Source organism: Polyodon spathula, chromosome 56, assembly GCF_017654505.1.
Source record: "Polyodon spathula isolate WHYD16114869_AA chromosome 56, ASM1765450v1, whole genome shotgun sequence".
NCBI lineage: Eukaryota > Metazoa > Chordata > Actinopteri > Acipenseriformes > Polyodontidae > Polyodon > Polyodon spathula.
In genome coordinates this window covers 1,109,946-1,124,344 of record NC_054589.1, presented here as the reverse complement: position 1 = coordinate 1,124,344, position 14,399 = coordinate 1,109,946, and the positions used below count along the sequence as shown (strand labels likewise).

Genomic DNA, 14,399 nt, shown 5'->3' with positions numbered 1-14,399 from the left:
CGCATTTTGCTGTTTGCTTACAAGCCATTTTGTAGTGATGAGGTGCGCAATCAGACTACAAAACAATGCAACGATATGGCGGTGGTTCTGGAAAGATTTAATAAACCAATCGGTGTCCCTCAAGACACTCTTGCGATGACAAGTCACTTTTTTACAAAACAGTGCTGTATCCACCATGAACGAATCGCTATCGATGCCACGGTGGTGTTATTTTAAGCAAAGTTTCTGTTCCTTTAGCTGGAGCATTTATAATGGGAAAAATCAATTTTACCACAAGGGTGTTCCCTTAGATGAAGTGTTCTCTTAGGAGGTGTTCCTATACGCAGAGAGTACTGTGCCATTCAACCCTCTTACTGTACACGTTGATACAGAAAGGGAAAGTCACCCACCATCAGTCCTTGTGGCCCTTTAGGGCCCTGAATACCAACAGGTCCTTGGTCTCCGTTAGGTCCCTGAAACACAATGGCAAAAGGCAACTGATTACAGCTTGTAACTTGGACATATATATTTTAAACACTGTGTAACACACAGAAAGTAAATGATCACGCATTAGGAAGCAAGGTTTTGATTAAAAATACATTCATTTGAAAGACAATTTCCCTTCTGAATCCTAGCAGAATTAAATGCAATTAAGGAAACTATACATCATTGCTGGTTTGACACTGCACTCAGCACCACACAATGTAGGGATCACTCATAAACAGTTAGACTTATTATATTCATTGTTCTGAGGTGAATCCACTTTGAGCAAATGCTCTGTACAGCCCACGCTAGTCTAAAGATCTAGGAGTCTCCAGGCACAGATTAGTGTCACTGCAGGAAATGTTGTAAAACCATTCCAGTAGTTTAACCTTCAGAGCCTAAATGCTTTCCAGAACTTGATTTACATGTAGTCTGGGGAAAAGCTTTTCAGAGCTACACATATTTTTGTACCTCTTTTCATCTGAAGAAGCCATTTACAGTTATGTACTGCTGAATGGTCAGTGGACAAATATTACACATACAAAGGCTATAGTTGTTTAATTTCAGTATTGCTCCCTTACGTAGATTACTGGATGACATTAGTTCCTCTGATTTTCTTTTTTTTAAATAAAATTCCAACAATAGATCTGAAGTGAATGTGTACCTATAGGGTTTCTTAAAATGGTACATAGCTTCACTGAAAAAGATGTCCCTTGTATATGGTAATTAATTTCTACTGGTTGTCAAGTTGTTGTTCTACAGTAAGGACAGTTTGATGGAACGTTTTAAAAACCGTTAAGTGTACATACACACATGATCTTAGGTTAAACAGTCTGAAAACTGATTATTAAATTATAATCTTCCTTAGAACATTCAGTCCTTAAAACAGGGGTCTTAAAGTATGAATAAGGCTTCTGTAAATGAGAAGTTCTAGGACACTCGTGTGAATGAGGCTGAATGAATGAATACAATCCTCAATGCGTTTCTGAGATTCGTATATGACCTGTGAACTAATGAAAGTGCTTTTGAATTCTTCCAGAACGTTCTTTCCGGTAGTCTGCACCCTATCTATAACACAGAGAAATAAAGACCTTGATGAAATACCTTTGGTCCAAACACACCCAGGATGCCAGGAAACCCTGGTTCTCCAGTGTCACCCTGTAATTCAAAAGCAAAGACAACCATTACGAGACTGCTGAAAACAATCAGGCCAGGAACACACTTTACTGCAGCAGTGAAACATTTTGTTGGTTTGATTTGCATTCTTTTACAACTTCTTAAATACCATAGGGTGATAAAACTGAATTAATGTATTTAATTAAAATGGACCACACACTTCATCTCTAATAGAATCTACTACAGATAATGTGGTCTGCATTTGGTACAACTGTATGCAGGGCAAGACTAAATATTACCAGTCTGTAAATACTAATATAACATACTGAATTAGAGCTCCCCATGGAATAGATATAGCATTTTCTGCAAGTACCATACACTCTATATAAGCAGAAGAGTCTGGGTTTGTCACTTTGAAGTTAGTGTAGCATGTAAATAACACTGAGGGGGATAAACTGGTGACCCAGAATTATTTGTGTCGCCCTACTGAACACGAGGTAGAAACCAGGGATCTAAAACAGCAAAAAAATCAAATCTTTTGGGTGTCAAATAGTCAAGGTATGAATATTTTTTGCTAAAATTAAAACATTTATTTGGGGCTATAATTAAAATATCTTAGTCTAAGCTCTGTGGTATGCAACCAATTGAAAAAAAAGCATCCCCTCCAATCTATGGCTTCCCTGTGCACACAATAGACGTTTAAGTCAAATGATACTGCAGTACAGTACTATGTGCCTGATATACAATTTCACTGTTGGATTTAATTGATTCATTATGAAGAAGCTGGACCTTAAAATACAGACAGACCTAAGCAACCGCCATGTGTCAGATGACAGCACATGAAGTGTCCTTGGAGACATCTTGCCAGTATAACATCATCTTTGATTTCGTCTCAGATTTCATCCTCACTCCTAGTACATGCAATGCGCCTGTTAAATGATCTCTTATACACCAACACTAATTTCCTGTTAAGCATCTAACTGTGTCTGAATGGTACATGAGTGGATTCAGAGAGAAGTCAAAAATAGTGTTAATGTTAGCGAGTTTACTGACTGGCTGCCCTTTTGGTCCTGGATCACCTCGGTTCCCTGGCCTTCCCATTCCTCCCACCGTCCCTCGCTTTCCAGTCGGGCCACTCTGTCCAGGCAAACCTCGCTCACCCTGAAAGGAAAGCAGAATGTCAACTGAAGAACAGCATAACAGTCATGGAATCATGCAAATGCTTCAACTGTAACACAGTGTAAGCTAGGCTGCTGTGTTGTTGTGTAGGCCCATCACTCTAGCATTGTTGACGTGGAAACAGGTTTGTCTTGTCCATGTTGGAGGTGTCTGTGATTCGGACCATTTTTCTGTCATGACCAGAGAGTTGTGCTGGTGGTGGTTTATTGCAAACCATTCCAGGAACACTAGTCTTTATGGACACATTGGCCATGCGGCCACTAAGCTGGTTGGGCTTGCTGCTCACTATCACACCCCTTGTAAAGTCACCAAGATCCTTCTGCTTTCCCAGCACGTAACTGAACCACAGACATTTGTTTACAGACTAAGGCATTCTCCAATTTGTTTGGTCAGCCAGTGTAACGAACTCCACTAAAAGAATAAATGCAACATACAATAAATGTAAACTGAAACTACTGAGATTTACTTTTGGTGTTAAAACTGGGGATGTGACTCCTTTTCTTTAAGAATGGTTATTATCTAAACTGCGCTTGCCTGCATCTCTCAAGTGAAAAATAAAACGGCTTCTGTTCCCCCCGATGAGGGATGTGCTCCTTCAAAGCACGCTGGCTAAGTCAGGTGCCTGCATGTTTAGAAGTGAAACCTGATGAACTGACGAATGTTTCTTTCCTCATGACTCTGTCGCACACAGTACTCAGGCACTGCACACCGCACTCCAGCGTGTACCTTAAATCCAGGTGATCCCTGAGGTCCAGGAAGTCCAGGCAAACCGGTATTACCACGCTGTCCGAGCTTTCCGAGAGCTCCTATTCCTCCATCGTCTCCCTGCTCCCCCTGAAGCACAGACACACACAAACACACACGCACACACAGTGCATTCAAATAGCAGCTAAACAGTGTCAAAGCACAAGAGCAGAAAACAGCCCCTGTGACACACAATAATGGCTGTAAATAGATGTTTAAAAGATTAACCTTCTCTTTAAACCATCCGTTTAACTGTTTGACACATTTTATGTGAAAAAAAAAAATAGACTTGGTTTGTTATATCAAAGACTAGAAATACTAAATGAGGATTTGTAGTTTATATTTTACTTTGATTTTCACAGTATTCAATTAAGTTGGTTTACAATACACCAACATAATGTACTTACACAACACCAAACGTTTGTGAAAATCAATGGAAGGCCCTCACAAAACAACATTTTTTATACTATAAAGTATTTAAATCTTTACAACCTCAAGACAATACTGCTTCCAACCAAAACGTGCCCAAACTCTTCAAGTGCAAATAGAACAGTTATTTAGAACATGTCAGCGATGTAAAAGTCCATGAAAAATTTCCTGCCACATATTGACGAACTGATGGAATGAAATGAAATTCCCTCTTGTTTGTGGTGCACTGTGATACTGAATGCTTGCAGATACAGAAACAGTATAGTTTGTGACGAGTATTAAATCTGTACTTAAATAAATGATTAAAATAGCGGTGTACTTTGGTATTCTTACGATTGAGGGTTTAAATGTTTGGGTGAGGAACTCTGGTCTAAGGCAGGTTGCTCAAATGAAAGCACATGATACATTTGGTGGAATCTTACCGGCATTCCGGGTCTGCCATCCTTCCCTGGAATTCCGTCCACGCCGGGCACCCCTTCCTGCCCCTGGCGACCCACCACTCCTCTGTGCCCAGGAGGACCCAAGGGACCCTGCAATTGGCATTATGATTAGCATTAGTGCCAATAGGGCACTGTCTGTATGCAGTTCACCTAACAGTGATTCTACATTTGATCAATTTACCAATGTTATCTACAGCTAAACATAGAAATCACACATTATGACTGTACATAGAATTAAATGAATGTGGTGTGTACATTTACAGGAGTACATATGACTGCTGTTCATAATTCATTGTACAGGCTCTTGTCATGGTTTGTAAGGGTTAAAAACAGCAGGCACTTTTCAAAGCCTTATTCTGCAGCTCAACACTGACTGTGACTGGTGAGTTACAGGACTTGCAGAGCTGAAAGATTGCTTACTGTGTTGCCAACCAAGGAAGTAAACAACATTCCAAAACTCTTAACCAATTGAGGCTAAGCGATGAGATTTGGATACGAGAAAGGGAAGACACAACTATTAAGAGACCATTTCCAGAGTTAGTTATGATTTCCTTTTTCAAGTCAATAAATGATAGGGTTTGTCATTCTAAATGATAAATGCAAAACCAAATGTCAATGATTTCACTTACCGGCAGAGCAGTGCTGCCCGGTTCACCCCGAACACCTTGTTTTCCTTTTTCACCCTAAAAACAAAAAAACAAAACAAAAGGAAAAGCTGTCCTATAAATCTGCGGAACAAACACACCACTGGAGTTCAGTTACCGTTTCACACACAGACCACGTTCATAACCTTTAAAATATACCAGGCAAAACAGAAAAGCTGTTTGGAAAGCGGCACAGCTAGTGAATGAATCAAGAAGGTTTGTCTGAAAACAGCAGAAGCAGGGTCATTTTTCATGTTTCTCAGGCTGCTTCCGTTATGGACGACTTAAATCAAACACCTAAAACCAACAAATGAAATGTGAGTGGAATTCCAAATTGGACACAGTCTTGCGGTGTAGACTTACCCAAGAAACCTGTTTCTTTTGTTTCTATAGTACAGTACTGAGATTCATCAAAGAGAAGCAACAGGCATAATGCAACCTGGCTTCCCTGGAAGACACAGCTAAACAGTTAAAGGGCCTATACTATAACAAAAGTCGAACTGATGGACGCTTGACTATTTTACAAGTGAAGCATCTCTGGCAATGGATGTACAATAGTCCCCATTCTTGTGACCAGCTCTATATTACCCCAGCTTGCCAGTAAGACCCCTCTCTGAATGCCTCTTTCAATAGGGAGATCTGCCCCTATTAGCTCTCAATTAAGAGCACTTTACTGTAATAGAGGGATTCCACTGTACCCCTCAACAGTATACCAGTTGCATTAACGGGGTAATGAAGGCATGCTTTGCTCATGTTTAACCTTGTAAAAAGACATCTAACTAGCTATAGGAGAAGCTTCAACACCATGAGAAAATGGATGGGAATTCTAAAATAAATACATCATTGCTAGCATGGTTGTAGAAACTGTCCACCAGCGTCATGCACTTACCTCATAGCCTTTAGATCCTTTAGGCCCTGGCTGTCCTGGTGGTCCAGGATCTCCCTTTAGTAATAAAACAACATTGGGGAACTGTTCTTATCTCCACTCAATTAGAGGCACATTAAGCAGTATTTGTTCAAAAGATGAGAGGAATAGAACGAAGAATTAATTAAACATGTTTGTCTTTTTTTTACATTGGAATTTACCATTGAGGGGTTTTAAATGAATACAACTGAAGTGGATAAAAGAAAAAGGGTCATTATATAAACAATGACATACTGCAGACACAATGCTAATTATACCAGATACTGTAAATAACAAACCTTTAAAAATATTTTTGACCCTTAATTGAACCCTCTGGGTTGTTTATTGCATTTTTTTTTTACTTATTCTTTTTTGGTGCAAATTGATCAATCTTTCCATATGTGTTCATTTAAATAAATCTGCTAGGACAAAAGAAAGCCTAATAAAACCACAGTGCTTTCATTCTCAATTCCCATGTGTTCTTAACATTATGGAATTGTTTTCTGCAAAATGTCAAATTCATACGGCCACAAAAATTATGTATTAGAGTTCGTTCTGAAACACCCTGTAATATCTAAGAGGTTAAATATGACAGTTACTGACTTATTTCTCGCATTAAAAGGGAACCAAAATAATGTGAATCTAATTCTCTACTTACAGGCAAACCCTGCGCTCCAGGTTTCCCCCTCTCCCCATCTAGTCCTTGTTGTCCCTGGAAATGTAATGATACATTCATTAAAAATGATGCATGAAGAAAAAGGATATCAATGTACAGTCAATCCCTTTTAATGTCACTTTTAAAAAACGGACTAAGAAAAAGCCAAGCTCACACTCTCAGGAGTTCAAGATTAACCTGGCAAAAAAACAAACTAAAACACAGACCAAGTTTTTATTTCGTACATCTACTGCACATTGTAATAATTCAAAGCAATAGAACGCTGTAAACATACACACTGCAGAGTTCAGTGCTACTTAATGTCAGAGCATTTCAATACTGTAACTTTGACGAGAAGTGTGGCAAAATTGATTGATATTAATATTGTAAAAATATAGTATTTAAACATCTAGAACAACAGAAATGCACAACCAGTGATTCTGCAGCAAGCGCTAATACTCCTTTCCTCTGGAACAGGGGGGATATTAAGAGCAGATAAATGTAGATACAAATGATAGGGCATTAACATTGAACCTTATGTTTTATCTCATAAAACTTACTGGATAGCCAGGATCGCCAGATTCACCTCTGTCCCCTCTGTCTCCAACAGGACCCTGGAGTCCAAAGAGAAATATTAGAAATATTAAACTTGATTGAACTCAAAACACGTTAGCTAATGACAACAAGCAGCAAAGGTTCTTACTCTGTCTCCCAGTGGACCGGGAGGCCCCTCCACCTTCCCATCATCCCCTTGCTCACCCTGTTCAAGGAAATGAAGCTGCATTAACGATAAATCATGTACAAGTGCAAGGCCTCTGAACGTATAATAAAATATGTAAAGTGCTCCTTGTCCTAATAACACCGTGGACCAGCGTTATATGGTTGTGGCTCTAGTGCTCCTCATTATGGTGTTTAACACGTAACAGATTTCCTTCCTATTGTTCAGGTACACAGTCACATCCTTTAAAAAAAGCCAAGGTATTGCCATACCCCCTCACAAGATACGTCAGCTACCTGGACAGAACAGTCTGTCATTCCACAAATCTAATGTTGAATGAACAATGTATGAGCAGACCATACTGTTCCTTGCTAAATTTTATAAAAAAGTTTACATGCATTCAAAAAGATGTTACATTTCAGTGTTCTACAGCAAGTTTGACCTTTTTGTTATTCTTCTTGTTTTCACATATGTTCCTGTTAATGTTCAATAAACAAGCACACAGCTCATTTAGATCGAAACCTGGTTTAATTCAAATGCTATTGCATCAAATGATATTTTAGGAGGGCTTGACTATTTAGAGCATGGATTTAATGGACAGTGAACTAAGATGATCACTCTGAAACTACATTGGGAAATAACCCCAGCACACACAAGCCCTAACTCTCCCTGAAGCAACTGAGTTCCTGTTGTATTAAAGCAGCTCTGATTTGATCAAGTACTATGATTGTGAACGAGCATACCATTTTTAATAGTTTAAAATAGAGGGCATGTTTTGAATACATAGTTTCAGGAATTAAGTAATAGACTAGAACAATTTAAAAAACAATGTAAATACTTAGCATGGGTTTTTATATTAGTTTTTGCTTGGGTTCCCTGTAAAGAGTTTACCTTGGCATTGTAATTTGCAACAAGCAGCACAATACTGTCTTTTAATTATGAATAGGCACAGTGGAGTCTATTTTAATAATCTAAACCATGGCATCGTAATACCACAACCCTAAACAGAACCTGAATTTTGAGTTCTGCTAATAACTGGCTCACCGCGACAAATATTTCCTTCAAACTGAATCCACAATGAATTCTTTGTAAACCGAACCCTCACCCCTCAGTCTTGAGCTTGTGCCCTCCTTGTACTACACAGCGGTCTCCTGCAGGCCAGCAAGAATACCACACTGAATTAAGAATTGCCTAATCGAACAAGCCATCTGCATCTTAGAAGTATCTGCAATTTGGGATCCTTGAGAACAGTAGACACAGAGAGGCTTGGCTGGGCTGTAGCAGACAGGATAAAGCTCTGCTATCCTGCAGTGTCTTAGCTTTCACTTCTGGGAAGCTGCCAAAAACAAAGTTTACACTTGGCTAATTGAGACAAATGACCTTGTTACTGAATGACATTAAGAGGTGTACCTTTTCACCCTTGGGTCCTGGGGGTCCGATAGGTCCTTGAGATCCTTGATGGCCCTAAACAATAAAGGAAACCATCACTGATTTGCTCAGAAGTCAACTAATCTAGTTTTCTAACTGTATGGAGGCAAGTTCTGCCTTTTTGAGTTAAAAATAAGGGACTGCACAAACTACCATAGACATAAACACGATTCATTCATTAATGCCTCATTATTATTATTACTAATTATTTCAAAAGTACACATCTGAAACGTGATGCTCTGTGATCTTATGTTGTTACATAAAAAATGTGATTTGCTTTGTTAAAAGCATGAAATTCCAGAGGTTTTTCAGAGAGCAGGGATACCGTTTGATTTACCTTTTAATGATGTTCACAGACATTCTGGGTCGTTCTCAGAATTAGAGCACATTTAAATTTAAAGTAACTTGCCCTTAAACATAAGTTACCGGATTTGAAAGACACATTTACACGAGTTGTACGTGTACTGCATGTGCTGTTTGGCAGTCTGCCTATGGGTGGCCACCCTGTTGAGTGTCTTTATTGCAGAGTATTGTTCCTACCTCATATCCTGGTAAACCTAGCTCTCCTTGCTGCCCCATTCGACCTGGCGCTCCCTAAAAACAAGATATTTTGATTCCTGTCAGTGAATCATCACATGGACATTTTGGTACAGTACAAATAACCTCTTGTACATTACAGAACACAGACAGTAACCATGGAGTCTATGTATAATACTCATAGAATAGTCACCTCTTGATAAAACTGACAATGCTGAGATTCTCTTTGGCATGGAATATTACCAGGTCTACTCTTGTCAACCCCACCGGGACCATAAATTGGTCACAATTTGAGGGGAGTGAGGCTATGACAGGAATGAGGGTAATACCAGAACTATACAGATGTTGGAAATGACTGAGGAGGGGGGTAATGACAAGAACAAAGGGTTTTGACAGGAATGTAGGTGGGAAGAGTAGAAAACCCAAAACAAACAGACGATTGGGACTTCTGTTTAGAGCATTAAAATAGGGCTCGATGAACCAAGGTTACGAAAACCAAACATTAAAAGGGCATGGGAATCTCTTTAAATCCTTTTGAATATTTGTTTTTATCCAGAGACGTTTGAATAAGGAAATCCACCAATGTGGAATCCACCCTTTATTTAAAAAAAAAAAAAAAAAAAGTTTCTGATGTCTCTTGTAGTTTACATAAATCAATAAGTAACACAGCAGAACTTTTATGAAAATGCCAGACTGTACTACAGTGTTAAATTAATAAGCAACTACAGCGGTAATCCAAGCAAGTAACTCTGTGTCTTTGTTTCAACATTACCACAGGTCCAAGTGTGCCTCTCGATCCCTTCGGCCCGGTGTAGCCCACAGCGCCCTGCTTGCCAATGACGCCCGTCTCTCCCAGATAACCCTGGTGACCTTTAATACCCTGGGGTCAAACAAACCATTATTCCCATGGGCGTCAAAATAAATCCAAACACAGGCTGGCATATATCTGAGGAGTCTGCTCTTCAAATGAGTTAGCAATCAACACAATACAAGACGGATTGCATAATACTCCATCACTAAATATTAGACATCCTAACCAGCATGTGGAACATGTTTAAATCAGAGCAAAACAATGCACATAGTTTCAACTATTTAAACAACTACTCAACCCTTTTTCATTACATATGCTTTAAGATTTATACATTTTTCTGAAACTCATTCGTAGAAAACATCCACTTTCAGTCACTTAGGTGGAATAGTATTTTGTGGTTGCATGGACTGTTTTACAAACCCTCTGTTTTTAGTTAAATTGTATAATTAAAACAATAAACAAATAACCACTGAACAAGGAGAGCAGGGCAAATGAAACTTCATGATAAACATGTTCAACATGCTTTTGGATTCTGCAGAGTGTCTAATTTTGTTTATGTGTAATTAACTTTAAAGTAACAAATAATTTATCTAAAAACAACAGTACTAAATATGTTGAGACATCTTGTTGAACCACATGTTATAAAATGTACTACTATATCTAGAATATTATAGGTCAGGGCCAAGTGAAATATGAAGGCGATTTTAAGAAAAAGGTATTTTAAACTAGTGATAAGGAACTGAAAAGAATAACTGATAGGCTCAATGAATCTGATTATATTAATAGCTCAATCTGTACCTTTTGGCCAGGTTTGCCTCTTTCGCCAGCTTTTCCAGGTTTTCCTTCAGGGCCCTAGATTGAAATAACAATAAACCAAACAAATTAGAAAAAAAAAAAAAAAAAAACACTACAATGATGAAAAGCGTTAAAATCAATACATTTTTTTTTACTGGATATTACTCCATGAGGCTCATTTCTAGTGAAATTCAGGGAAAAGTTCTGGAAATAATGCTTGGTAAAAACTAAAGACAGTAAGCCATATTCTGTTTGTTCACAAGTGTCTACCTGCAAAATAACCTGCAAAAATGAGGTCACGTGATCGTGACTCCGATAAGTGCTAGTGCTGAGGATTGTCCACCCAAGAGGGGTTCTGGACAAATGTATAGGGGCTTTCCAAATGTCCTCATGTGACACACCCTCCTTGGGCAACCTTTTTTCCATCCTTAATATATTCCATATCAAACTGTGTGTGTGTGGTTTGGGGAACACATCGTCTATCACCTAGCACCCAAAGAGCCAAAACCAGAACAAAAAACACACTGTTTCTGACTGAAAAGATTTTTACTGGCGCTTGGAAGACTACTTCTGATGTTATATAACTGTCATAAGGCCTGCGCTGTTTCCTGCAAGACTTGGATGTGAAAGGTGTGGATTGAATCTCACAGGAGAGGTACTATTTTGCTCTGGAATAAAGTGTATGATTTACATGTTTTATTGCCTCCTCTATAAACTTGGGTTAGTTTGTTTTGGAAGAGCCAAGAGTCAGTACAGTAACAGGACCTCGCAGAGCGACATGCCTATACGCCAGAGCTCCAACAAACATGCCCTGTATCACAGCAACCTCACACTTTTAAATATTAAACTTGAGAAAGCAGTTGGCCTACACTGTGGAGCTTGACAATCTAAATGTCTTGCCATTTTAATAGGTAACATTTTATAATAATTGGTGAGAATTCAAAATGTAATATCACTTTAATTAATCCTATGGAAAACCACATACACCACACTACAGGTGGGACCATGGCAACCGACTTGCATCGTTTATAAACCGCGCTTGAGATTCTCAGGCAACTCTTGGCTGGGGCAGGGTTTGTCAAGAAGCTGGTGGTGTGTGGTGGAGGGTTATTGGTTTGCAAGTGTTTTAACATACGTATTGTATCTCTACAGCAGGGATTAGGATGAAGGAGCTAAAGTGACAGTAACACCAGATAAAGCCATCTACTTCTCAGCAGTGCCAGTAAAACTGTGTCAGACATCTGAACATGTTGTAAATTGCGTGACTGGGTTACAGAGTTTGACGCTGTGTGACACCTGATATTCGGCTCCGGCACACCTTCCTGCTGCGGCTTGAGTTGTCTGCGCTAGGGCCTGGCTCACTGGAGATGCTTCTGAACTGGCTGCATTTTTACAAGGACCAGATGTTTCCACTAGTTAGAGAATGCTGTGCCAAGCAGATTCGCCCGTGACCCACTAACACAGATATGTGTGCGTGCATGTACAGTATGTTGTTTAAACACTGCTCCTACAACTTTCATGTGTTCAACTATAAAAATACAAGCAGTATTGATCTTAGCGAGTTAGATAATGTTTGTTAACTCCTACTACAACAATAACTACCAATAAACTTTGCTTTTCAGGATATTAATGTTGAAAATGAAACACTTTCTCTGTAGAAAAGTTAGTATTTAATAATAGTTTGTCCCCAAAATTCACAATGTATTTTCAATAATTTGTGAAAATTGCATTGCTATAAACACATCATACATTAATCTACTGCTTGCCTTGCTACTGTTTATTTATTTATTTATTTATTTATTTTTCATTTTGTGGAAAATAAGATGCTGGCAACACCTCAAGTACAGATTACTAGCAACGTCATATGCCATTGTGAGACACTAAATTAAACAGATTACTTAAATATAATTATTATTCTTTGGGTTTGGTGAAACAACAAAAATATGAACAACTGAGATGAGATTATATCTTTAATCTTTTGTGTAGCCCTCCCCACTACACACCCCACACAATATACCTTACTGACTACAAACATGTATATCTGTACTGTATATAAACCTTACTGACCTATTTATCAAACTCAACAGGGTTGGTCGGTATACGTCAGTCAGTTATTATTCAGAAATCACGTATGGGGTAAAGATGGACTTACTCTGATGCCTGTCATTCCCGGATCGCCGGGTGGACCTTCCTTTCCTTTCAGTCCAAGCTCTCCTTTTTCTCCTTTCTCCCCCTCCACACCGAGGTCCCCCTTTTCACCCTACAAACAAGCATACACACGATTGACTACTTGCACTGTTATAAATGCTTAGTGCTGTCTACGCTCCCAGACAACCACTAATATCTATTGGCTCTTGCAACTACTGACAGAGCACAGCCACTTAAATTACTGGATCAGATATTCTCTTTTAGACAGTTTGTATTGGCTCAACAGCAAATAAGCACTACTGGCTGAGAACTAAAACATTAGAAGCAACCACATCTAAAAGATTTGGAAGAACATAATGGGGAGTTGCATAAGTTTGAGTTATGAATCTTGGAGCTCTTTTGATCAGAACATCAGCTACAATAATAATAATAATAATAATAATAATAATAATAATAATAATAATAATTTACTTTATTTTTTATAGCACAATTCATACAGCACATCTCAAAGCGCTTTATTACAGTTTAAAACAATACACAGTGATATTAAAAATGGACATGAAGCAGGTTACATATTAAAACAAGGACACACAACAAATTTAGCCTAGAAACAGAGGACACACAGCACCACTCCTATACAACACATAAACAGCCAGCCCTACACAGGCTCTAATGCCACTTAGCGATAAAATGTTTTTTTAGTTGCTTTTTGAAAATATCAACAGTATTTGAATGTTTTATTTTCTGTGGGAGCGCATTCCAGAGCTTGGGTTGCATAGCAACTGAAGGCCCTATCCCCCATAGGCCAAAGCCTAGATTTTGGCACCATTATACTGAAATACATAAGTCAATTTTCCATATTTCAGTGCTGCTGTGGAAAAACATTTCACTAGAGAATGGATCCATCCTTTTATATCACCCTGAACCTACAAAGTCATATTTGTCTCAGACATGCTGTTTTGACACTAGGACTGGAGGCAGCTTTGTAAATGTACTGCCACAAAAGGGTTTATTTTTTTTTGGGCCTAAAGAATCATCGAATACAACTGTGTATCGTGCTGAAGGCTGTCAAGTTGTAAGAAACTGCATTGGCACCCTGCCAAAAGCTGTCATGCACTGACAAACGGGAAGTGGTAAACGCTCTAATTGATGATAAAAATATGTATTCCTGACTTGTGTTCTAGTTAGGAACTCATGTTGCAGTAATCTGAATCAAATATGGACTTGTTCATCCACACTGATTCCTTATCTTCTAGAATAATTCAACTAAAGACACCCAAGCTGTGGGATTCTGTTGCCATGCTTCTCTTGTGAAATGAAAGTGGAATATCCTTTTGGCTGATATTTCACTGTAGGAAGGCAGACCACCCATCGTGTGGTAATTAACAC

General features: G+C 38.7%; 1 protein-coding gene across 3 annotated transcripts in view; it reads right to left on the bottom strand.

Moving 5' to 3' along the window:
• Window positions 1-14,399, bottom strand: part of LOC121307487 (collagen alpha-1(XXVII) chain B-like) — a 152,287-nt gene that overhangs the window by 8,080 nt on the left and 129,808 nt on the right. For 2 of the 3 annotated variants that reach the window (XM_041239666.1, XM_041239667.1), the window contains exons 37-51: window positions 13,015-13,122; window positions 10,866-10,919; window positions 10,029-10,136; window positions 9,260-9,313; window positions 8,702-8,755; window positions 7,277-7,333; window positions 7,134-7,187; window positions 6,577-6,630; window positions 5,904-5,957; window positions 5,000-5,053; window positions 4,353-4,460; window positions 3,484-3,591; window positions 2,632-2,739; window positions 1,567-1,620; window positions 390-452 (exon numbers count right to left, since the gene is read on the bottom strand). In XM_041239666.1, the coding sequence (XP_041095600.1) occupies window positions 390-452; window positions 1,567-1,620; window positions 2,632-2,739; window positions 3,484-3,591; window positions 4,353-4,460; window positions 5,000-5,053; window positions 5,904-5,957; window positions 6,577-6,630; window positions 7,134-7,187; window positions 7,277-7,333; window positions 8,702-8,755; window positions 9,260-9,313; window positions 10,029-10,136; window positions 10,866-10,919; window positions 13,015-13,122 (1,092 nt within the window). Of the gene's footprint in view, window positions 1-389; window positions 453-1,566; window positions 1,621-2,631; window positions 2,740-3,483; window positions 3,592-4,352; window positions 4,461-4,999; window positions 5,054-5,903; window positions 5,958-6,576; window positions 6,631-7,133; window positions 7,188-7,276; window positions 7,334-8,701; window positions 8,756-9,259; window positions 9,314-10,028; window positions 10,137-10,865; window positions 10,920-13,014; window positions 13,123-14,399 lie in introns of those variants that run through there. The other variant, XM_041239668.1, reaches the window with a different exon arrangement.